The following is a 26,031-nucleotide window of genomic DNA, read 5'->3' as shown; positions in this document are numbered from 1 at the left end:
ATGAAACTTATTCTAGGGATTTCTTTTTTTCTGACAACATAATTCAACAGGTGGAGGATTTTTGATTTTGAAACAGATTAGGTATAGGTTATAGGATTAGGTATTAGTTTTGATATATTTTTCTAATATCTATTCAAACATGAAAAAAATGTTAATTTATCTGTTGCAATTTTAGAATGATTTATAATCCACAGTTTTCTTGATACCTAACTAAATTGAAACGGCAAAATTATTATTTTTGAAAATCAAAACAAACCACATAAAGTCCATTCAAAAATCAAAAAACCACCAACGTCGCATTTTCCTCGATAATTACTATCGGCAACGCTGTCTAGTGTAAAATTTGGTGAGATTTGTAATTTTGAGCTTAAATGTTTATTAAGTGTCTTGTTTTTCTGGTAAAAATAATAAGAATCAATAAATAAATGAAACGTGCTGCTAATAAAACAATATGAACGAAATTCAAAGCAATTGAATTTTATTTTCAATTAAATAAATGTCATAATTTATAGTTACCAACATAGTATAAAAAAATACCTACCTACCTAGGGTTTTAAATTTTACCAACCTAAAGCAGCAGGTGGTGGTTTTTTGATTTTTGAATGGACTTTACCTACCTACTTAGGTACATAAATTACCAAATAAAGCATTATTTTATATAAAGTTCTTTAAAACTCGGACTTTCTACTAGCTGAATTAATTTTAAAATAACTAAGTACAATATTGACCACCATCGTTACAACATTTCCAGAGAAAACTTTTCGACAAATTTTAATAATTTGTCTTATAGCTTCTAGCAAAACTTTAATTTATCTCTTCGGTGCTTAGAATTTTTAGAGCCCGGGAAAAACGTAAATTCTCTTTCTGCAGATTTTACCAGCCACGCTGCAATTTAACTTGTCAGCCATGCAAAACTATCAAATCGTGAAGAACACTTAATTTGATCGCGCAAATTTTCAAACTTAAGTAGGTATTTGTGATTGTCTATAGTATTTTTCATCTTTAAATATGTAATTACTGTCTGATTGGCTCAACTCAAAAGAATTATTATCGACCGAAATCGCACCATTTGTCTTAGCTAAATGAATCATTTAAGAGGAGACATTTGTAGAATAATCTCTCAATCGATTTGAAATATCTGGAATTAATAATTAACAAGTGAGTGTGTCGCGAACAATTAAACACAACAAAATAACCATGAAATTAGCTATTTGATATTTATAATAAAATAATTGAATGTGAGCAGTTATTACGTGCACTTGCTACTGTACCCATTACAGATACTCATCGCACAATTAAGTTATGGTCATAATTTAACATACCTAATTCTTCTAACTAAAGAAAAAACTTTCAGATTTCGTAGTACGAAAAGAGAAACCGCCACGAAATCCTTTGTCCCCCAATTTGCAAACTTTCAAAAATCGTACAATCCACGAATTTCGCCGCCAACGAGGTCACGTCCCATCTGTCCCATCAAATCAACTCGCCCTTAATTAACTCCACTTAAAAGCATTATCAAACTGTCGTGCCCGGTAAAAATCCCACGATCGCGTCGAGGGTCGCAGCCCCCACTTGTCCCGCCGATTTTTTCAAATTTTCATTTATAAAAATGTCACAAAGTCTTCCGGTAACTCGACCCTTGATCCGCTTTCAAAGAGATCTAACGCCAATTATGTCGACGAAGGGGAGGCGAAGCGCGAACAATCGCAAGAGGACGTTCACCTCTGGATTTTCACCAACCCCAAAGAGGAAAAGTCGAAGATGGGGTGGCCGAAACGTTACGTCGGATTTTTTGCTCCTGGCAATTTACCCCGATTTATTAATGCATTTCCAGTGGGAAAACAACATTTACGTGATAGATTGGTTATTAATTAAAATGTCACTCGGTTTATCAAGTGACGCTGATGGCTGTTTAAAATATTTACGAGGCGGGAAATAATTGAATTGGGCTGGTAATTTGTAATCGGACTGAATTAATATAATTACTCGACCAATTAATTTGTAATTAGAAGTCGGGGAAAATGCGGAAAAGTCTTGCGAAGATTGCGACGATTCGGGTGAAGTTGCGGTCAATTAATCAAAACGAGGGGTGTACAAGACGCGTCAATAAAATAGTGTGTATGATGTCTAATTAGGAATTTAGACAAGTTTAGAGCGGGGCCACGCCTATGCGAGTGCGTGCGCAGGAGAAGGCGGTCCTACGATTCTAATTAAACCATTTAAAAAAAAAGAAAGGTTGTAAATGTCAACCGGCCGTCTCGATCCGTAAAAAACCGTTTAAGTACAGTCGCCAACCTGTTTGTTTAAAAAGTGCCCATGCCATAAGTGTAATATCCGAGCATTTACCCAACTAAACGAGTTTTTCGGAGTGAAAATAATGGGCGGGGCGTCGAGTTGTAATTCCATTTGTATTGCCGGTACGGACCAATGGTGTCGTGTCATTATTGCGCGAGGGTTTGAGCGTGCGGACCAATGGCAGCAGAGGAGTCTCCCACTCTCGGGGTAATACCATTTAATCTGCCCCCCTCCTGGAGGCTCTCGTCGAGTGGTTAGGCGAGTTTATTAGCTGAAGAGGTTCGGTGTCGGTAGCACGCACTTTTAGTGCTAAGTAAGAGTATTTTGCCACCTACCAATCACGTAATTACGATGGTATTTCGCCAGTTGTCGCCCATGTCGAGTAATTGAGTGGTCGGTGTCGTCGGTGTCGGTGTCGGTGTGGTGCTTTGAGACATGCTGTGCCTGTGCGAGTTTTGCCGACGGAACGCGGAGACGATGGGCTTGTGAAGAGACCGTCGGCCAACCATGATGCCTTTGGCACCGACCCCGATCGTGGCAGTGCCTTCGAAGCCCAAGATCGGCTTCTCGATCGACTCGATCGTCGGCGGTGGCGGCCAGAGCAGCCCCCAGCAGTCGCCCGTCCACTACTCGGAGGGCTCGGCGCCGCTGTCGCCGTCCAGCGACGCCGACAACCGGCTGAACGGGTCGCCGCAACGCTCGCCGCCGCCGTCGCCCAAACCGCCCATCATGGTGCCCGGCATCCCGGCGCACACGCTCGTCCGACCCAGCCCCACCTACGACCCCAACCTGGTGCCCAAGAACGGATTCCTGCAGCCAGAGATGGTGCACAACCACCAGCAGCATCCCTTCGCGCTGGCGGCGCACTTCCAGGGGGCCGCGCTGGCGGCGGCGCTCACCTCCGGACAGCACGGATTCCCGCAGCCGTCGCCGCTCGCCACGCACCAGCCCCGCGACAGCTACCCCCTCTACCCCTGGCTGCTCTCCAGGCACGGACGGATCTTCCCCCACAGGTTCCCAGGAGGTAACGCTCTATTTTATTACCGATAAAATACGACAACTAAACGCCACAACAACACAAAATTAGAACGCTCACGGTGTATATTTTTGCAATACATTTTAAGAGATACTTTAAATGTTTATGGCCGAAGAACCAAGACTTTTATTGAATCACCACGACACTGCTCTGAATACTCATGCATGATTCTAGCGTCGCATTAAGAAGAGGCACGCAAGGAGAGCACTGCGTGACGCCTCTTTTAAAAATAAACCCCATAAAACTATCGTTCCACTTTTAGTGTTAAAAACAACAACAAATATTACTAGACTAGGCTTGGGGGTGCAAATTCTGAGCACATTTAATCAATCCACTCCACATCTGCCACATTCAGATGTTTCCCGCCCCTATCCGAATCAAGTTTCTCGTTTTGCATTTCTCAACTTTTACTATTTTTGCCGCACTTGACCCCGATCTAAACCCGCTTTTTTCGACATCAAGAGTGATTTTCGAGGAATGTGCGTTTTTGGGTCGGTCTCCCCTGCCACGCCGACGGAACGTCGTTGATCGTTCGGACGATTTACGACCCTGTAGGCCTAATTTTTCCCCGAAAGCGATGAGTGTAATTCAGCCCTTAACAAGGGCGAGCAATTTGTTCCGCCCATATAATGAAGTTGTGCGATGTAGAACGAGATATTTTTGACATCTGGGTGGATGCGTAGGGGAGCGTTCTCAAAACCGACCCGAAATTGCTCTATCATGTGGCGAGATTAATTAACGTTTTAATCGCTTTTGTTCAGGACGTGTAAAAAAATCTTAATATCAACCGTTTAATGTAATTGTCAGGTCGCTTTTGTCGAGTACAGCGTTGATGAATCGGGTTGGTAATTGGTTATTACTCTACCATTTGTAAACCGCAACACAACCATCATACAATAGAGATACTGATGATGTCATCAGTTCTCCCGTCGTTTCGACGCGCCGGTTTTGCTTGCAAATTTACTAAATTATACAAGCTGTAAAAAGCGTATCAAGTTGTCAAGTTGTTGTTTTTAATGTTACACAGTTTTTTCCTTTTAATTTGTTAATTATAACCGCCGAATTCGCCCCAGACATGTCAACCACTTTTTGTGGCGCTATTTTTGTAGGTCGCGTGTTGTACTTTTTTGGCGCGCTATATGTGTCAACCTTTTCGTTAGTTATTTAAAAATGTGTCACGTGATTGCTGGTCATTTCGCACGATGCCAGTTTTTTGCGTGGAAAAAGTTGTAAGCAATAAAAATTTATGGCAAAACAAAACGATCATTTTGGAGGTGAAGTTGGTGTCAGTTTTGGTAAAAAATTAAGCGTCGAAATGAAGGTTTCTGTTTGGAATTTTTTACTGACATTTAGCTGTCCGTTTGATTAATAGTCATAAATCAATATTATTCCAAACAGTTTTTTTTTACATATTTACTAAACGTGCAAAATAAGAAATTAAATTTTGTAAAAAATATGAGAAAAAGGACGAACTCAATTTCTCTGTTTTTTTGCGAGTTCTGTTTTTACTTTTTAAAATAGAGTTTATTTTTCACAAGATTCTAAATCTGCATATTTGAACTGTTCTTGAGAAAACTTGTTGTTTGAAATTTGATTTTTTGTCCTTTTCTGGGAATTAAAATAAAGTGTGAAAGAAGAGATCTTTTGTACTCATTTTGAAATATGTATTTAACTCCTTAAGTTGGCTTAAATCAAGAAATACATGGGCGGTCCTACAATTCACATCACAACGCATTAAACTGGACACCACGTGATGCGTACTTTTCTTTTCGAGTGCGCCCTAGTGCGTTAATGCAAATTTTAATTTCTGCCGGGTAACTTTGCTTAAGATAAAAACTCATCACGATTTCTTTTTCCGTTAGTAAACAGAGACATTTTTATGCAAATGTGTGGCAGCACTGAGCGTGAGTAGAAAATCAAATGTCATTTAAGTGTTTTATCAAACAAATTCGCTGCTCAAAAATCAAATCTCCGGCTCATTCAGGACTACAATCTTCTTGGGCAGTTGGAAAAAAGAAATGTGGAAATGTTAAAACATTCGGCATCGCTGATTGGTCAGTTTGTAACCGGCAATCTCATTTGTCCAAAAATGACATTCCGAAATGTCAAAAAAATTGTGTTGTGTTTATTAAACTGTCACCAAAAATGGGATTTTCATCTCAGTCTGTGGCAAATTAGGGTCATCTGCATTTGCAAATTTTTTGTAAAAATGTTTTGTATTTTTAAACAAATTCCAAAATGGTCATCAGGGTAAGGACTTCATTTATGGTCAAAGATACAAAGAACTCTTCTTTTATTCTTTATTTTCTTGCGTTGCACGTTTTTTACACAAAAAGAATTTTTTTAAATTCCTGTCAACATAAATTCCAATTTTTAAAAATTAAAAAAAAAATAATTATTTCAAATGTTCATTCTTTATGTGCTTTAGACACTACAAATTTGAATGCATGAAATATCATATCAATATTTTCCAAATTTGGAGAGCTTTTGAAAAAAGAAAATCAAAATCAATTTCCTACGTTTCTCTATTTTTTTCGGCCTAGATTTCACACTGTATATTTGAAATTATTTTTCAAATTGTCACTTGAGCCTTATTTGTCATGTCTCTTTAATTTTATTGTTTCCACACTGTGTACACACTTTGCAATACATTTTTATCCAGTTTGAAATGTTCCCCTTATTTTTTTATTTTTCTGCTCGTACAGGGTGATTTTAAAAATTCGCCAGCACATGCCTCCTCTTTAAACCCCCCGGAAGTCTTCGACTTTTAAATTGCCTCCGATTAGCATACACAGGTGCGACCCAAAACAGCTTGTTATACAGGGGATAAAATTTCCTCGCCGCCACTTATCGCCGTGTTGTTTTGCGCATTAAACGTGTTTTCGCATACATTTTGATTTATTCGCAATTTATTTATTTTTATCCTCGCTCCGCCGAACTTGAAATTTTTATGATCGTTTTTTATGTTTCTGATGTGTCTTCCCTATCCGCGTTATGGTCTTGTAAGCCGGCAATTAATGCGAAAGAAGAACAAGAAACGTTACCAATCCTGCCAACAATAAAAATTCACAAAACAACGTCGCGTCTCGCGTAATGTAATGTACAAGATTTGTCGAGATTTATTCTCTCGAAAAAAAATCCATTGACCTCCGCGACTTCTTTGTTTATTCGTGTTATGTCTTAGCGCAAGAAGCTAGCACTGTTTACGACTTTGACCACATACGAGGAAACCTGAAGGAGCATTTTTCGTTGAAATGTTAGAATCAGAAGCGTCTATATACAGGGTGGTGCCTCTCCCACCCGTCCCAATCCAAAATGGCCGGTCGCGTTTACATAAGAATGTCGAATTCCAGCAGTTATGCTAATTCCGAACAGAAACGAAATTCTTGAATATTTTAGCGGCGATATGACGTGCGGTCGCGGTTGTGCCGGAAGTGGCATTAAATTAGATTTTTTAAACGCACACCAACCAATGCAACGACGTGATTCGTCCAAGCTAGCCGCATTTGAATAATGAGACTCGCTTTCCGAGTAAACATTTAATTAGCTCGTTTGTTGCTTAATTTGAGGACTGCATTAATCAAAATGTGGGTCAGATATTTTATTTTTTGACGTGGTCCGACGTGACATTGCGAGGAGTTATTGTTCGAGAAACGCGGGGAGCGTCGAGTCCTCGACACATTTTCCCAGGACATGGAGAGCTGAGAAGAGTCGAGACGAAATTTTGGAAAATGCGAAGGAAATACATTTTTAGAGTCACAAATTTCGAGTCCAATAGAAAAGGCTCAATTTGTTTTGATGAACTATTATTTCGTTTGAGACGGGAGTTTGGAACAAATGGTATTTTACTTAGGCAAAAAAAACAAATGATTTGGTGGGACCAAAAGGCGATGAAATTCGGCTACTGGATTTTATAATTTATTTGTTCTCATCTTTTACCTCCTATAGCCATATACAGGGTGAAATTAAAAATGTGCTATGAAATGCGGAAAATGGAATTATTAAAAAATGAAAAGTCCAATTGCGTTAAAGGTACGATTTTTGGCAACGTGGGAGAGGTCAAAGTTTACTTAAACTTAAAAAAATTCAAATGTCAAAACATAATAAAATTGTGAAATGTAAGATTGTTATGAATCTATAATTGTCAAAAAAAAGGTGAAAGAAAAAAGATGTTTTGTGTGAATCTCGAAAAGTCTTTATGTTCGTAGCTTGGGAATTTTTACTTTGTAACTGAACATCGTCAAACATAAAAATATAGATTCGATAGGTACAAATTTTAATTTGTACTGGGCAGCTCTGCTTAAGAATGAAAAACGACATTTTTATGCAAATGTGTGGCAGCACTGAACCTGAGTAGAGAGTCATTGTCATTGTTAACTGTCACTAGAGTCTTTTATTAAACAATTTAACTCCTCAAGAATCACTTCTCGATTTCTCTATTGAGGACAAGTACGTTTATTTAAATTATACCTATTCAATATAATAATAATATGTAATAATAAGACAAACAAAATGCACAAGAGACAACCATCTTTTTTTTGTTCTGGGTTGTGGTAGCACTAATTAGGGATATACCAGAATATCAGGGTAGTTAGTTACCAACGTCATTTGTCAAAAATTTTCAACTCATTTACTTATGTGGTAAATCAGAATAATTTTTATAATTTTCAAAAATTAATACTACTTAAAACGCATTCACGTTGTTTTGGCAAAATGGGAGGCCATGGAAATTTTGCATTTACCTAATTTTGTAGTAAAGTTGTCTGTTGAATTCGGTTATGTTTTTTTAAGTGAGGTTATAAATAGCGTCAATGTCTAGTCCATTGTTGTCAGTTTTACTAGTTTGCAATAGAAGAATACTCAGATAGCGCAGGAAATTCAGCACCATGTTATTTTGATAGGCATGTCAGGCACTTTAATGACGGAAATCAAACAGTGTGTCCAACTTTAAAAAAATAAATCATGGCCTCTCATTATGCCAAAACAACATGAACGATGTTTATATTCTCCTATTTTTCTAAATTTTTTTAAGCAGAATTTCTTTTTGATGCATTCACACCTTAGACATATTTGAAACCATTTTTTTTAAATTTATTTCCTTCGGTATTATATTTTTTCTAATTTCCACACTGTACCGGGTGAGTGAAGTTTTACCGCCCGACCGAAAACGCCCACTTCTTATCAATTTAAAATTCTCAAAAAATTCAGGAATGATTGTGTATCACTGTAGAACAGTGTAAAAATTTCAAAATTTTAATGAAACAGGTAAAGATTTTGTTTTAATTCAATAACCGCTACATTAATTTACATAATTTTTCAATGAGAGTCTTTTCAAACATTTAGGAAAAATTTGGTGTCATTCAAATCATGAAAACATCACCGGTTTTTGAAATAAATGGGATTTGATATTAAAGTGCAAAATTTAGCTATGATTTATTATTAAATTGGGCAATTCCACAAAAGAAGTTGACGTGGGTTGTTTACAGTACCTTTTAGGGGTTTAAGAATTACTAGAAAAGTTGTCAACAGATGTTTCCCAACAATGAGATATTTATTTATGGCACTGCAGTTGTAAAACTTGGTCATTTTTCGCTCTTAATGTTAAAATTGGAATAATTCAAAAACGAATAATTATCTTTTGATGCGAATTTCATAAATGTGTTCTTTGAATTAATTGTGAATTATGAGCGTGTACGAAAAAAACATTTTTTTTACTCAAAATCGATTTTTTAAATTTTATGACTGAATTAAGTGATAAGGGAAAATTGATTACACACATTTTAAGTCTTATATCAAGGGAATGTAACCCTAAAGTTTCGTAATTTTTACTAATTTTTTAATAGGGTTAATCGTGCGGGCGGTAAAACTTCACTCACCCGGTGTAAGTATTTGAAATATTTTGAAAAATGTATTGTATGATTTATTTCTTTTTTCGTTTATGTATTTTTAACATAAATAGTCTACAGATTCTTTAATTTTTTCAAAGTTATAGAATTTCCCTTCATTTCTATTTTCTATGGGTACTTTTTTTTGTAAAATACGTGTTTCAAGAATTTGAGACTTAAAAAACATTTGAGGTCGATAGTTTTTTATTTTTTATACTATTGCATTATCTTGCAGTAATTACACGCACTACATAAGTAGTTCTTTTTTCAACAGGGTGCATTTTTCGAACCACACTGTATGTATATTTAAAATTATTTTGCATACATTTATTGGAGATTTATTTATTATTTTTTGCTAGCTACGTAGGTCTGTACACTGAAATTTACCTCTTCCATTTCTTTGCTTTCTTCTTCTTTTTTTACACCTAATTTGTACAGTTCTCAAAATTCCTGATTTCCGTTATTTTCAATATTTCAGAAAAAAATTTCAAACAAATTCTACTTTGACTCTTTTAAGTGCACTGAATGACATAACACAAATGTTAATAAGTAAGGACATAAATTATACATTAAATGCACTTCCATAATGAATAGAATTTTTTTCTTGAAACTGCTAATAGAAAAACATTTTTTACCGATCACGATATTGTTAACTTGTTTCGTAGCTATTTACATCGTGTATTTGTTATGAAAGCAAAGTGCAAAGTAAATTTGTATTTCTGCAGTTAATTAAGTTAATTGCGGTAAAGAGCAAATTGTCGACAATTCCAGCCTTAATTATACTCTTCATTTGCATAAAACATGCAGGAAGCGTTTTTCCAATACATATTTAATTTCCAGCTGACGTTTGATTTATAGATTCAAATTTATTTAGTTTTAACGCGCATCACTTGACAACATTTCAACGATAAATCTCACCAAACAAGGGATGTTGGAAATTTCCAAAACGCACCAAAACTTTACTTATTGCAGTTGACAGTTTTCACTTGAAACTTGGCCAGTGTAGTTGGTCTCAATCTGTTTCTCAAGAAAATTCCAGCGAAATTATGCCAGTTGAAGTTGACACGATTGCTTTGTAGAGTTCCCAGTTGAGTTGGAAAATTCCAGCGAAAACGAGAACGTTGGATATTTCCAAAACGCATCCAGTTGAAGTTGAAAGGTTTTATTTCTAGGTTTCCCAGTTGAGTTGAAAAGTGAGTTCGTTTGGAAATTTCCAAAATGTAGAGAAATTTGTGAGCCCCGCCCCCCGGCAGCCGCCCCTTGACCACGTCGTAAACGACCGATCTGGCTAATTACAGGTTGCACGTTTCCATCAAAATCCACAACTCCGGCTCCAACGAAACCAATAATCAGCGATCCGTGTCCGAACCGAATTCGATCGGGGGTCCGGTGGCGGCGGCGGCGCCCGAGCGCAACGTTTCCGGGTGGCGACAAAAAGCGTCTCTTGCATCACGACGAGAGCGAATTGGCATTTGCATGGCAAACCTCGGAGTCGGCTCGCGGTAATTAGGGCTTTTTCGAGCTGGCGAGCAATTACGCTATTAAAGTATTAATTTCAAGTCTTAAACATAATAACAGTGGTGCAGCTCCTAGATGTAATTACGGCGGCGCTGCTAATGTGTAAATAATTACCGCGGTTCAAGGTATTTCACGATCGCTATCTCCGTTTCCCCCCCGAAAAAGGCACCTCTTAATACGTTCACAAATTATCATAATTCGGGACGAGGCGTTCGCCTGCTCCTTTTTCCTGCGTGCCTAATTTACTGTGAGCTTCTAAGGATACATTTACATGTTAGATTGCTCTCTCGCATGTGTAATGGCGCGACTTGGACGTAATTAGCGGCGGGGAAGTGGCCGTTTTTCGGCCCAAGGCGGACGCTATTAAACGGTCTTGAGCTGCCGCCGATCGGCGGCGGATCCTCCGAAATTTCGCATCTTTTTCGCGGCGGCTCGACCGTGGGATTTCGCTTATCGCCACATCTTCATTATCTGTTTGCTTAAGCGATGAGGGGGGCAATTATGGATAATTGACGCGGGGAATTACCGCAAATATTTCATATCCTTCGGTGTTGATGTGCTGATCCCCAGAAGAACGAAACAATCATTTCGGCTTTGAATATTGCACCATAGAGGGCGGTGCTGATGCTTACGCGCGCATGCCATATGTCATTTCGACACATTTGAAACAAATGAAGTTTACACTTTTAGCTTGTACAAATTTCTTGTGAACCCAACACCAAACGTAAAAACAACAAAATGAAACTGACATTTTTGCAAACACTAAAATATTTTTTTTTGTTAAGTTGGCTACAAGCTTAAAACAAATATGTGTCATTTGAATACCAACAACACACTAGATTTTTGTGTGTTAATTTTGAAACATTTAAATTATTAAGTTGGCTACAAGATTAGGAATTTTTATTTTGTAACTAAACGTCGACAAGCTTAGCTTATCCACATATACAGGGTGTATTAAAAATGGCGCCTAATATTTACATCACATCATTCTGTGTTGAAATACAAGCAATTTGCTTCGATTGTAATGGAAAAATACATGTAAATAGCACCAATAACACAAATTCAATAAGTAAAATAAATATTCCAACACTAATTTTACCGTTGTGATTATTGTACCTATTTGTAATTTTTCATTTTTAAATAGGCAAAGTTTTTGCTGTTCATAAATTTTGAAGCTATTGCAACTAAGCTAGAGTGATTTTTGGAACTTGAGTAAAGTCAGAAAGTAACAAGGATCATTAATGTCATTTTGATAATAATAATAATTTAAAAAATATTCGTCAGACAACAAATTCGAATTAGAATTTTTAGTTTAGTATTCAACATAGATTCACGTGACATAAATATTATGCATCATTTTTAATACACACTGTATATTTACAAAAAATATTTTATTTTCTCTAAACATCAAAATATTTAAATCGTTAAGTTGGCTACAGGTCCAGTTAGTTTTTAATTTTTAATTTTCGTGTGGCAGCACTGACCGCCACCCGGATTCCATGTTCAACTTCACTTTAGCTGTCACCTGTCAAATTTTTTTAAATCGCAACGTCAAACACATTTTCCTGCCCCCGCGTCGATATCAAAATACGCCAAATTTGTCCAAGTCCGATTGTTTAACGACAATACGCTGTCAAAATTAGGCGTCCATTGTCGCTCTGATGATGTTCGATTGTTTTCGAAGTGCACGCTCATTTGGCTAATTTATTTAGGGAAGGAGTGTCGGTAACCCGGCGTTCGATTGTTTTCGAAAATTATCGCGTTTTGTCAAATCGCCCGTTTAATTGGAGCGTCATTTTATTAAAACGATCTTAATTTTAATTAAAAGTAAACAAACCGTGACCCATCGGAATTGGGTGGTTCTGGGATCGGGACGTTTGGTCCATTCGCCGATTTGCGGCGTGGGACACACACCTGTCGCTTTTTTTCCTAGCGGCAAATTCAAATTAACGCGTCAATTAATTAGTTAATCTAATTATGGAGTGATCGAGTTTCGATTGGAGTTAATGGTAAGGCAAAAAACAATTGTGGTATTAAATTTATAATTAGTTGTAGGTATGCGAGCGCAGTTTTGAGACAAAAAAAAATTAATGGGTCGTAATTTATAGCAATTTCTCAATTATTAGTTATTACGTTGTGAGTAATAGCAGATTAAGGACCGGGGATTAAAATTTAGTGCTGTGGCTAAATTTCAACTATCGAATCGCTCCTGTCGCAGCCGATTACCATTTTTGATTGTTATTCTTCACGTTCAATTAAACGTAAATTAATAAATCAACGAGTGCGGATTGCACCGCCGTCTTTGTCTGACATTCGTCTCCGACTGTCAGGTCACTTCCTCAATAAAACTGACGCCTTAATGAGGAAAATATTTCACAGTTCGCTTCGTCATTTTATCTTGATGCAACATTTCTCAGACAATTTTCAACACGATAATTGTTAGGCTGCTGCGCGATTCGCAGGGACATCTTGCCGCTTCCTGCGTACAGCAACACCGAGAGAAAATGACATTAAATAAACTCGATTTGACTTGTTTTCAATGTTAGTCAGTTTTATTGCTTCACATAAAATTTCTTCAACATCGTCTTTAGTGTCGAAGTGTTAAAAGCTTTACCGTTTGCCACGTAATTGTGTTAGACCGTTTTAGGAGAGCTCTTACGTAAAACATTGGCAATAATCGGAAAATCAATCCGGTTTTTATATCGAAAAATATAAACGCATATAAAGAAAAAACAAGGGGCAAAAAAAAAGAAAAGCTTCCTATTTAACAAAAATAATTTTAGGCATCCTTAATGAAAACGGTGATTTTACGCACTCACAAACGGATGAAAAGTAACTCTTTTTCGGACGCAGTTTTTCGGACGCTGACCGCGGCGCCATCTGTTGGTCTGCGAAACCGACAAAACCGATAAATAACTAATTGTATTGCAAATAGTAAATTTCTAGTTTTGTTGGCAAGCTGATAACAAATACTATAAAAAAATTGTTAATATTTAGATATTAATAAAATTTTCAAAATAAATTTGTAATTTTTCCAATGATGTATTTGCTTTTTAGTTCCTGCGGTCGCCTAAAAAATTTAATGTGCGCCTCTGCCAAAAAGTGTCTTGTCCTCGGCTGCGCCTCGGCCAGAAGACTCATACTCGGACAAAAAAGATGCACATTTTGGCCTGATACACAAATACCTAACTATTTTTTAGGTCTCTCCTGGCAATATTTTTAGTTCACCGTTTCCCTATTTTAGTTTCCGCATTTGAGCCGAATCGATACGAAACATAAGTTTTGTCATTTTTAATTTCCCGAAGCTCATTACAAAACAAAACAAACAATTTGCAGGATGATAAATTGGCTGGAATTAATTTTGATTTGTTCGTGCAGAAATCTTCGCCGAATTTGACTTAATTTCGTATAATTTTTTTAAATTTATGCAAGCCTACTTCCGACGTAATCTGTATTTTCTCGGCTCTCGTGACCTAATCGTTTTCCTGAGTCATTAGTCCTAAATTATACACTTTTTCATAAAACGCTAACAGCGAGAAACTCTCGACCGGTGTAATAAAGTACGAAGGAAGTCACGCCGTAAACATTAAATTGTTAAACATTTTACAAAAATTATGCAAGTTGGCCAAGACGAGTACGACACTCTCAAATGCATTTTAAAAATGTTTAGAACAATTTCGGACAAAACGGATTCAAATTGGGTTTCAGGCACGAGGCAAAGCCGAGTGCTTTATTAGTTGGAGCGATGCAGTACATAGTAGATAGACAACGATCTTGCAAAAAATTATGTATGTAACTTGCGTACAAAACATTTGTTTTAGGTGTAGGATTACAATACTAGCTGCGCTCGTGCGTATAAACTTCCCGCTTCTAAATCAAAGTACATCACATATTGCAAATAACTACTGAAAGCAAGTGAGTTCATTTCATCACAGTATGGCGACGATAATTTAACAACAAATGGTAAAAATGGTTAGGAAATACCAAAGTATCAAACTCGCTTGGAATAATTTTTCTAATTGGTAATTAGAAAACTGTGGTACGATTGGAGCTAGTGAGCGTCCACCTTAAGCCGTTGCCGGACAACAAAGACACTCTCGTTAGCTCAGTCAATCTGCTCAAGTACGTTGTTGATTTAAAGTGTTCATAAAAATTCCAGTGGAAGCTAATTAATTTGTTAATTAAAAAGTATAGAACTGGACCATATATTAAGTACTTTATTACGTCCAGGTGATATATTCTGTTGTGTTTTTTATGCTCCTGGAATGTAATAAAATCCGGTGCGAATGGATTTGTCCTCATGAAAATCTCCCTAACGACGCACTCGCGGAATTAATTAGGAACGCGAGCCTGTCGAATTTACGCGCTTAATTAACGAAATCTGTCATACCGACCGTTCTGAAAAAAGCTCCGCCGGGATAATCGATACAATGGGCAAGCATTGCGGCTTGCTGTAGAATCTGTTAAGGCCGCAATTACCGTCTTCGATCGACTGGTTCTCAACATTCTTTGTATGTAAAGCAGGCTTTGCGCACAAAACAACTACAAACAAATAGCTACAAATTGTTCCATCCTGCACAACTTTATTTACTCGGCGTTTCGGTTTCAAAGCACGCCGTATTCAAATCCGACAGCCATTAAACCAGCACTAAATATGCTGCTGCGGAATGCAGGAAATGTTTGTTAACTAAGTTCATCTACCATTAGGTAATATTAAGTACAGCCCGGCGGACCGGGGGCGGCGTGAATCCCAACGAGGCGTCCATCGACAGTGACCGACAGGTGGCGCACAATTAGACAGCGATTACAGTGCCACCGGAAAATGTGTAATTTCAGGGAATTAGGACAGAGAGCCCACTTAAAGCGCCATTAGCGGACACAACGTGCATTTACTCGATTAATTACGGAGGCTTAATTGACCAGGAGGTGTCCCCGAAGGACAAACTGTCACGGCCTGACAAATTTATCGCCTTCATTTCGAGCGAGATGGCGAAAAGTGCGTTGTTCTTCGAGTGGAGACGCATTTTTTGCATTTTTCCACGCTGGCTGAGCCCGACAAGTACTTTCGACTTGCTTAAGTACCTAACTTGGCCTCGTTATGGTGTTAAATGGCTGCGACACAGATTAAATTATTTTTACAAAAAAATATTATTATTTTTGCTCTACACTCTTGCCTCGCGCCTCACGAGAGAGACACTTCATCTCAAAACCAGGCCTCATCAATCCTAAAACCAGGCATCATCACTACAAATCTTTACAAATTTTGGCACTTCATGGAGGACTCAAAATTCCTCTGTTGTGAGTCACCAGTGTGACATCCTCTCTCATCATTTTTCAGGCTAGTACCGCTATCCGGAGTCAGTACTGTTGGTACTATAATTAAAGAACATTTTATTTTATCGCGAAGTACACTAATGGTCGTGTTTAAATTAAATTTATAATGAAGCCGTATAAGAATATTAATAGGTGCTTGTAGCGCGGTCGCATTAAAGTCTACATCAATTTGATAATTAACAATGAATCGAATGAATAATTTTTCCCGTTAGTTTGACACTTTTTGCGACGCCCCATCGGGGCACAGATGTGGGAAAGCGGAGTTGGGTTCGTCTCCGGCGAAACAGTTACTTATCAAAACAGACGTCTAGATCGATCACTCCTCGACTCATTATTTATTATTTAAACAAATCGAACGGTCGATCAATCGCTGGCGAAATCGCGTGACTCACCTCTCGCGATATCGTCTTATCTCGGTCGCCCCAGAGCGCCACTCTCGTCCCTCTTCTATTCCGCTCACGCCGCCATCTGTATGCCGCGGCGGTGCCGCGATCGCAGTAATGTTTCGATTTTTTGCATTATAAAATCACCGATTGTTTTAAATGCCAAATAAGCGCGCGAAACGCATATAAATTACGTGGAATTGCCGGCACGGCCCATTTCATTTGTATAATTGCACATTTTAATTATTTCCCAGCTACTAGGTGGGCCAACAATAGAAATTAGAAAATCCCAGATAGGCGACGCGCATCCAAATCCCCTGCTTAGCGCGCGATTGTGACACCCGATCTGACGCCCGGTGAATTTCTATGGGGTGACAGATGGCGTCGCCATCTTGGATCGCGTTTTTTGCGCGCGTGATTGACTCCTGAATTGTTTAATTTGAGCGAGCGTGACAATTGAGCTAATCTAGTTTGCACGCCCTTCGAAAGGGCCGCCTCGTTGTCCCGATCCGACGGAGCGTGAATTCGAGATTTATAAAAAGCGGATCAAGGGTGGCCCTGAAGGGGACTTGAGCCGTTGACGCCAATAAAAAACCGACAGGATTTTTGGCTTTATTGGCTTGTTGACGTCGCGTAATAGGGCGTCACGAGAGTGCGGCCCTGTACAATAAAGCGATAAACAAAAGCGAGCGGTGAAGTAGTTCGGGGGCGGGACGCGGAAGCGGCACAGAAATCGGGCGAGGCGACGAGTTTCCGCGCGGTTGGAGATCATCGACGCACGGTCGAGATCGCGGACAGGATTAGTGCGCTGAATAGACGCCATAAGAAGATTAATTTGGTGTCACTACCGATCGGGGTTACGACGTTGTTTATTTAATCGGCCAATAAAAATATGAATAAACGCGATGGTCCAATAAAATTTTGATTTAAGCCACCTCTCGCCATCAAGCTAAAAGCATCGATTTTATTATTGGGCACTTATTTAGCAGTAAATGTAATTTATCGCCGGTTCACTTGCGTCACTCCGTAGGTGTCAGCTTGCAACAATTACTTCGGCCATTGTTATTATAAGCACAGTGTATCAAGTGAGGTGAGTTTTCGATCAAATCGCTGGAAAATCAGAGCCGGCATCGACATAAACCAGCAAAATGCTAAATCGGCGATAAAATTTCGCGCACCGCTGGTAGGTGGGCCGAGTATTTAGCAACAGAATCGGCGCGTTATCAACACCGCACTATTTTACACCGGCTTATTAATAACACGAATTGGTACGAACATGGCCGCTCGCAACTGTCAAAAGTGTTGGCGTGTGGGTCGATTGTTTTTCATCGAGTCTCATTTGTTCGTTATCGGTGTGGCGCTACAAGCTTTCCGCTGGTAATTATTAATAATGTCGCAGCGTGTAATGGCTCCATTATTGATTTGTTTTATGGCGAATCGAGTCACCGTCAGAGGTGACAGGCGATGGTAGCGCCACAGCGGCGACTTCACGCGTTAACGAGTCGGCCCGTCTGGACGCGGCCTTATTTGCACTTTCGGCGTTAACGACGATAATGCGGTAATAATAAGGTGCGATATATGGTATTCAAGTTGCTAGGCGCGTTTCTCACGTAATGAACACGTTTCTCTCTGTGTGTGTACGTATCGTACTATCTCCGAGGCCCTAATGGCCCCCTATCACGCAACTCCTAATTGACTTGTGAAATAGCCGCAACGTAAAAATAACGTATGGAGGTATATTACGTTCGCGTTGTTTCTGCGATTGCTGGGCGGATCGCCGGATTTTTCCGGAGGTAATTATTATCACGTTTCGTTAAGGAGAGAGCGGGACGGGTCCGGGCGCAGGGACGGACTCCGGGAGGCGGAGAACAGACACGGAGTGGGCCTGAAATTGTTGAAACATTTAGTAGGAACACTTCGAGACAATTCGTTATTCCTTTCGGCGAGATTTGGTCTGGAGGTACGAAGAACAAGGGGTCCCAAAGTCAAGGTTTTTTCGGGCAAAAAAATTAAAAACCAAATGAATTAAAAAAATTATTATTCAAAAATGATAAATAACGAGGAAGAGAAGAATTGCTGGCAGAATTAAACATTGACGATGGAAGAAAATAAAAATTTCCAATTGCACCTGGAGAGATGCCAAATAAAATTATGTATCTGATTTCAAAAGGAGAATTTAATTATGTCAATTATCCTTTTGACATTTTCAAAAAATTATTTGTGTTCTTTGCAGTGGAAGCAAAAGAGGTTGGAAGGACGAGAAGTAGACAAAGAAAATTTTTTGATGGATTTGGAAAATGGAAAAAGATTTTCGCCTTTAGCGCGTCAAAATACACATTTGAAAAAAAAAATGTTTCGTCAGTAAAACGAGGAGATGTGATGTTTGCAAAAATTATCTCAAAATTGAGACGCCACGTGAAGAAAAATGTTGCTACTTGATTTAAGAAAAATATCGTTCAGAAAACATTCTTGTTTAAAGAAAATAATAAAAACTTAAAAATTCAACGAAATCAAAATTTTGAAAAAAAAAAGTTCTAAAATCAGTTCTTTTGAAGTACCTAATTGAGAAAAACGCACACAATGGTTTTTTTTATGTGATGGTGGGATTGGAACGTTAGGGTGGAGCATCACGAGACACAAAAATATGTTTCGAAAATCTTTATTGTTTTGAAAAATATGTAAAAATCAAAAATTGGGACAAATTTGGGAGAACACTGTTTTTCTTTGGTCGAAGCAAATGTTTAGAGCAAACAATTGAAAAATTAGACGAACTAAAAGTTTGATATGTACTTTCAAAAAAATGATTTAACACAAAAATGCAGAAAAACAGGTTTTTCAAAAATCATCATAAAACTTGCAGATATTTGTAATTTAAAAGTAGATTGAGGTTATTGTCAAAGTGACTTAATTTTGAATTAAATGAGAACAAAAAAGTCTACTATGATTTTCTTGACCCATTTTTTTAATAAAATTCAATAGCTCCCAAACTTTTTTTGAAAAATTTTCGCCTCTTTTTTTCGAAAAATGTCAACATTTGTATAATGCATTGTTGGCTCAATCGTTACCTTTTGTAGGTTAAAATATCTGCACAACTTTCAAAATCTCCCTGTATACAGGGTGATTTTGAAAGTTGTGCAGATATTTTAATCACGAGCCACTGGCTTCATGTAGAACTCGGAAAAAATATTTAAAAAATTCTATGTCAAAAAATAAAATGACATTTATTTTTTGAGCTACAATTTTTTTTATTGCTTTTAGTTTTCTACGTTGTCCTACAACCTCGTAGGTAAAATTTCGGCACATTTAAAAAATACACCCTTGTATATGATATTTTATAAAATGTACGCCAATGAGAAGTAACCTATAGGAAATATGCTTTAAAACAAGGAAACCGCATTTTTTCCGAGTTCCACATGAAGCCAGTAGCTCGTGATTAAAATATCTGTACAACTTTCAAAATCACCCTGTACATATGTAGTTTTTCACTGCTTGTGTTAGGTAAATTTTTAATATTTTCAAAAAATCCCTTTTTCTTATTTGTTTTACTTACATTTGCACTTGCCGCAAAATACTTGTCTTTCCAATTACCACACATATCTAAATTTAAACACTTTTCCTTTCCGTTTTAATTCACGAATTTTTTTATTCTGCAGTTTTATTATTTTTTTATCTGTCGCTTCAGGGCATTAACCGCTTCATTCATAACATTATCACCTGTTCTTGACTTATTTTGTCCCTACTTCTTTGTTTTATTTATTACCTTTTCCGGTTTGGCACAAGACAGTATTTTGACATATGTTTCCTGTTTTAATTAGCAATAAATCTTCTAGTAGGTACCTGCACTGGACGATTTAATACATTTGCTATTTAAATTCAAGACCGAAGCCAAATTGTTAAGCTTTTTTATATGCATATTCCAAAAAACGTCCCCACTTCTTTTTTTTCATCCTTTACAACCTGTCAACTGGAAAATATACAGGGTGTTAGGTAATGGTCTCCCAAGAATGTCAGGTTGAGTTTGTGAGGGAAAATGTGGTCGAAAACCTTAATACCATTTTTTCCCAACACGAATGGTTTTCTCAAAAATAAAATTTTTAAATGGTCCCCCAATATTTGGGAGCTTTTGCACCATTTTATTGTTTATTTAAAACGTAAACTCTGACAGCACTAAATTTCGAATCGTTACCAAGCAATCATTTTTAAATCAAAACATGTAAGATTTTTTCGTGCACAAAGCAATATTTCAGCAGTCCCAAAACAGCAGGAAACAATTTTATTTTCAGAAAACAGTTGAATCTTTCTTTACAACGGTACCACCACGTTCCAAAACAATTAGTATCATTTTTAACTGTTTCAAAAATGGCCAAAACAGGTTTACTTAATTTTGCGATGTTTTTGAAATATCTCCAAAAACTAACAATTTTTGCAGAATATCAAAATCCCATTTACAATTAAATTTGTTTGGTACTTTTTTGAAAATTTTATTTTTAATTCAATAGCGAGTAACACAATTACATGGATGTTTGTCAAAATTTTGAAAAATTTGAATTCTAAACAAAAGAAATGTCTCACTAGCACTTCTATGAGAGAGTTCTATGAGAGAAGTTTCAAAAATGAAACGGTCACTTACAAAAACTGAACGAAACGCAAATCCCTATCTCGTTCTCCTTATTTTCGTCGCAAGAACAGAAACTGTACGACCAGCGTGACCACCTGATTTATCTCCAATTGAACGTGTCGGGGATAATTGCACGATGACTAAAGATTCAGCAGATTAGAACAGCAATTTCTGGTACACTTCTCCGAACTTAATTACATTTCACTTGGTCGTCACCGTAATTAATTAGATAAGCGATTAATTAACAAGCCCCACTGTTACACGTTCCCTTTTCGAAATACATATATTCACGTCTAAATTACACAAACATCTTTGAAATTCCTCGTACAAATCTCACATCCGAAGGCGTCTGTCCAGCATTTTCGTCGAATACTCCGCATTCCTCGATTAAGTATTTAATTAATTTTGTAATTGATCCGCACCTCTCCTGACGCGCTCTCCAATCCCGCTCCTAATTATTCCGCCTCGTCCGAAATTCGCCCTAATTAATTTTAATTCCCTCCTTAATAAAGCCATTTCCATGTAAACGCAGGAAACGCGTTAGAATATTCGACGTACGACCAGATCACGTCACGATTTGAATATTCCGGCGATAATACTTCAGCCGTCGCCTCATTTTTATCGCACCACTCTCGAAAAAGAAACTTTCTGTAATTATTATTTTCGGCGATACGATCGCCGCACTTATAAAACCGTGTTTATGTTAACCTTTTCAGCGGGACCGGTCCGATTTTATTTTCGTTTCAGGATGTTTGATTTAATCTTATCCGGGGAGTAATTTTATAATAACTTTCACGCTTTTTTTACACCCACCCCGTCCTATAAATTGCAAATTTTATGCTGCGAGCGCAAATGTTCGCGTCCCAGCACACCGACCCGTCGCAGGTGCCGTGCGGGGGCGCGCGCCGTCCTGCCCACCGGAACAATACACCCGGAAAAAGTGCAGCGCGAATTGTTTTTTTACTCACCCCCGCGTCCTGCGCCGCGCCGCCTCTGTGCTCGTTATTTATAACTGTGGAGCTTTCACCGCGGTCCTAATGCCTCCTGGAGTTGTGTAAACACTTTCAGGCGGTCTCGGCGAAAACTTCTTTGTCTGAAAAATACGGAAAAATTTTATATGCTTCGCATTAACATACGTTCTGGTAAATATTCAGGAATTTTCGTTTTTATCGCCGCGTCCACCTGAAATCCGCATAAAAATCATCCGCTCCATAAATTAACAGTTTTATTAGGAGCAGGAGAGTTTAACGAGTCGCCACATGACATAATTGTGTTGTAATCAATATGTAACAGATAATTATGTGTTGTGTGTGTTTATTGAACTTGAACCGGGAATATATTTTGCGATAAGATCTTCGAATGCCGCCTCTCGGGGACGCTTCGGTCGCCGCCAGATGTCCGCCAATTTCACTTTGAAATTAATGCAAATGCGAGGCGATAATTGCGGCGGAAAGGTGGCGGCTACCACGTTTGTTGCTTGTAAATAATTTGGGAAAATAATTAGTGCGGGCGATTGTATCGGCACTAATTTAATTTGTTTTACAGGACCGGACATCCCGGGCTTCCTCCTGCAGCCCTTCAGGAAACCAAAGAGAATACGGACGGCGTTCAGTCCGTCGCAGCTGCTCAAGCTGGAGCACGCCTTCGAGAAGAACCACTACGTGGTGGGCGCCGAGAGGAAGCAGCTAGCGCAGTCGTTGTCGCTGACTGAGACCCAGGTAAATGAGCACTTGGTGCACTTCGTCGCACGGTGGGCCGCCCAGGTATCAAAAAATTATTTGCGAGATCCTAGTTTTGAGAGTGGGTACAGTTCGTCGCACGGTGAGCCGGCCGGATCGGGCGCAGACTGTTTGTAAACAGGAGGTTTTAATTAAAAATGAACAGTGAGTTGGATTTGTTGGGATTTTGCAGTGCATTGCTTCCACCTATAAATTAAGAAATTTAAATTAGTTTTGTGTTGTTTATCGCCGCTGTTATGGATCGTATTTGTTTGTTTTTTTATTTATTTTTCGACGTAGGCTTTTATGACGGTTTACATTGGCTCTAATTAAGTTTTAACTGAACGTTTAATGAGCATTTCAAATTCTTTTTGTGTTTTTTAATGCGAGAGGTTTATAGTGTTTGCATTTTCAAATCTCAAATGCCTTCCACAAAGTTAGTAAACAGTTTTTGACACAGTCTTTCAAATAGCAAAAACTTGATGTAAAACGAGAAAATGATAAGCTAAACGGATTAAACAAATAACCAAAAAATTTGTTTTTAGTTAAAATTAAAAAAAAAAAATGAAAAGAAAGTTGCTAGTTCACCCTAAGTTTTTCTCCAATAAAATGTATTAAACTGTTTATATAATTTAAAAGTTTTTCCTGTTTATTATGTTTGTTACATCTTGATTAATTTCTTAGTCGCTAATAAATCGGGAAGAACATTTTTGAACATTTTTAAAAAAGTATACAATAACAAATTTCTGGAAATTAAAAAAAATTAAAAACAAAGAAAAACAGACAATTTTTGACTGTAAATGGATAAATCGTCTTAATTTTTTTTAGAATCAAACAATTTTTTTTAATTTCTACTATTTTGAAATCTCCTTCATTTTATTATTTATTAATTCTGAGAATCAATTCTTTAACAATATATCAAAAGATATACAAACAAAGTGTCTATAAAAGAACGTAGGTATATCAAAAGTCCTGTGAAATTGTGCGGCTCTATAATTTTATTGTGTCAAACTATGTCGAGCCGTTAAATCTGTCAAATTCCGTAGATTACTGTTGCAATTAACATCAAGCAACCCACGAAAAAAGTAATGACGTCCTTAAGTTTCAATTTGCTGTAATCTAGAAAATTGAATTTGTGATGATTCAATCTAATAATAATAAACCGACCACAAGTAGGATGCGATTCCAGATAACGTTAATTAATAATAATTATTAATAAATTGTTTATCGTTCTTCATTACTGGGGCATGATTAAATCACTTATTGATTAAAACTGGTAACAAAATGCGCCAAAGAATCAATTTCCCACTTTCACAAAATTGATCAGAACGCTTGACCCTGCGAATCAAATTGATTTCGAAAAAACCAAAAAACTCACAATCACGAAATCCCGACCTTGAAAACTCCGACCAAAACACAAATCTTGATCTTTGAACCAAAACACACGACCTTGAATAGTGAGCACAAAAATACAACTCCCAACCTTGGAGCAAATCAAGGCCTACAAGAAATCTTGACCTTGGACCCGATGCAACCAGGCCTTCTCGATTCTCCGATTGTTGCGGGATTCGAGAGCGTCCCAAGAGTCCAGTTCTTTCTGAATCAATAATTTCTGAATTCCAATCACTCCGTTCACATTTCGATTCAATTCGAACCGTTCGCGATTGGGTCAAAAGAAGAAGAAGCAGAAATAGATTTGTTTGAAGGGGTGGTAAAAAATGCGAATTTCGGCCCAAATTATGCACTTACGTTTATGCAAATGTGCGATGGTGCGATTAACCCGGGCCGAGGGGGATCCCCGTCGGATTTCCATTTAAGCCCCGACCCGCCCATGGGCCCCGCCCACCTCGCATAAATACGACAATCTCAATATTTTACCAGGGTTTATGGCTGTGACGTGCAAATAAAAAAATCGCCGCATACGAGTGTGGGTCTTTTAATTGATTATACATGAAAACGATTAAAAACTCAAATATAATCCATCCGACACGCATATGTATTGTTTACATTTCATTAAAATAAGCGCAGAAAACTCCGACCCACACGTTTTCAATTACGTGCACAAACACGCGAATGCCGGCCGAAACGCTTAAAATAATAACGGCCTCCGTCGGCTCGCTTTTTAATCTCTTAGCGCGCTTATTGCGACCAATTTCGGCGATTTTCCGCCCCCCCCTGCGCCGCCGCCGCGTCTCGCGCACGCCGCCGCCTCGCTCTCGACCCCCTTCGCCTATGCCGTCTGGATTCGCTCCTCTAACTCCTCGGCTTCCAGTCCGACGCCAATGAGCGCTCCGAGATGGCCCCCTTTGCGAATATGACGGACGGGGGTGCGTGCGCACCGCGCTATCGACCCCATCGATGGGAACCCCGTTCAGATACTCGCATCCAGATGGGATTATTAATGGGGTGATCAATCGGGCGAGTGGGACGGGCTGGACGAGGGCTTATCGGCAGCGGGATCGAGGCGGTCTTGCTCGCCGATCTGATGGGGCCAAAACGCACTCCAACGTGTTATTAAATAATTAATTCATTTCAATTCGGAATCGCGGGGATCGGATCGGGCCCGGGGGCGCGTGGGGCTCCCTGTGGAAGCGCGGCCCGCAGGGCTCCGCGCAAGGTCCGAGGCTTTGCGTGATCGGGCACGGTTCGATTGCTTCAAAGCGTCTTCGAGGGCAAAAATGTTTTACCATTTCTTCGTTGGTGACTATTGGGAGTTCTAATATCGTATTCTGTGGCGCCGCAACGACCCACAAATGACCCCATGCTTTCTCAACTGTTCCAAAAACGGAGTGGCTTACGTGCACAGCTCGGTCATTCACAGCACAACAACACAACGTACAAACTGTTACACTGTCATTAGGCCAAATACGTCCAGCCCTCGACCACATCCGTCGCGATTATGCAACATCGATCGCATTTTTATCGACTGCGGGAACGTGTCCGGTCTCGATTTTCCTTCTGCGACGCCCTCTACACATCCTTCGTCATTACTAAACCACCAAAGTCATCTAAATTACTCTAGCTCTAGTGTAATTTCATTGAACATTTCTATTTTGCAAAATAGAATGAGACAAGTTCGCTTTTCTTTTGACCACTGCTGGTTCTACTGAAGAAGTTTCTAGAGTTTACATTTTCTTACTTGGTCTAGTCTACAATTGCGTGTAATTCATTAAGTTAATTTATTCCTTTCTGTTCTGCTTCTATTTCATCTGTTTTGCTCTCCAAATGCACTTTCTTTATTTTT

At 38.4% G+C, this 26,031-nt stretch overlaps 1 protein-coding gene and 1 long non-coding RNA gene across 2 annotated transcripts in view; one reads left to right on the top strand and one right to left on the bottom strand.

Moving 5' to 3' along the window:
- Nucleotides 1-2,558: 2,558 nt before the first annotated feature.
- The window catches only part of LOC138126273 (homeotic protein empty spiracles-like), a 24,872-nt gene continuing 1,399 nt past the window's right edge, over nucleotides 2,559-26,031 (top strand). The window contains exons 1-2 of the mRNA XM_069041990.1: nucleotides 2,559-3,319; nucleotides 22,615-22,787. Coding sequence (XP_068898091.1) covers nucleotides 2,803-3,319; nucleotides 22,615-22,787 — 690 coding nt within the window. The 5' untranslated portion in view covers nucleotides 2,559-2,802. The remainder of the gene's footprint in view (nucleotides 3,320-22,614; nucleotides 22,788-26,031) is intronic.
- The window catches only part of LOC138126274 (uncharacterized), a 25,750-nt gene continuing 21,458 nt past the window's right edge, over nucleotides 21,740-26,031 (bottom strand). The window contains exon 3 of the long non-coding RNA XR_011157728.1: nucleotides 21,740-22,162. This is a non-coding gene — a long non-coding RNA (uncharacterized lncRNA). The remainder of the gene's footprint in view (nucleotides 22,163-26,031) is intronic.

The sequence above is a fragment of the Tenebrio molitor genome, chromosome 3 (assembly GCF_963966145.1).
Source record: "Tenebrio molitor chromosome 3, icTenMoli1.1, whole genome shotgun sequence".
In the NCBI taxonomy this organism is placed as follows: Eukaryota; Metazoa; Arthropoda; class Insecta; order Coleoptera; family Tenebrionidae; genus Tenebrio; species Tenebrio molitor.
Note: the sequence above shows the minus strand (reverse complement) of the source record. Positions and strands in the feature narration are given on the sequence as shown.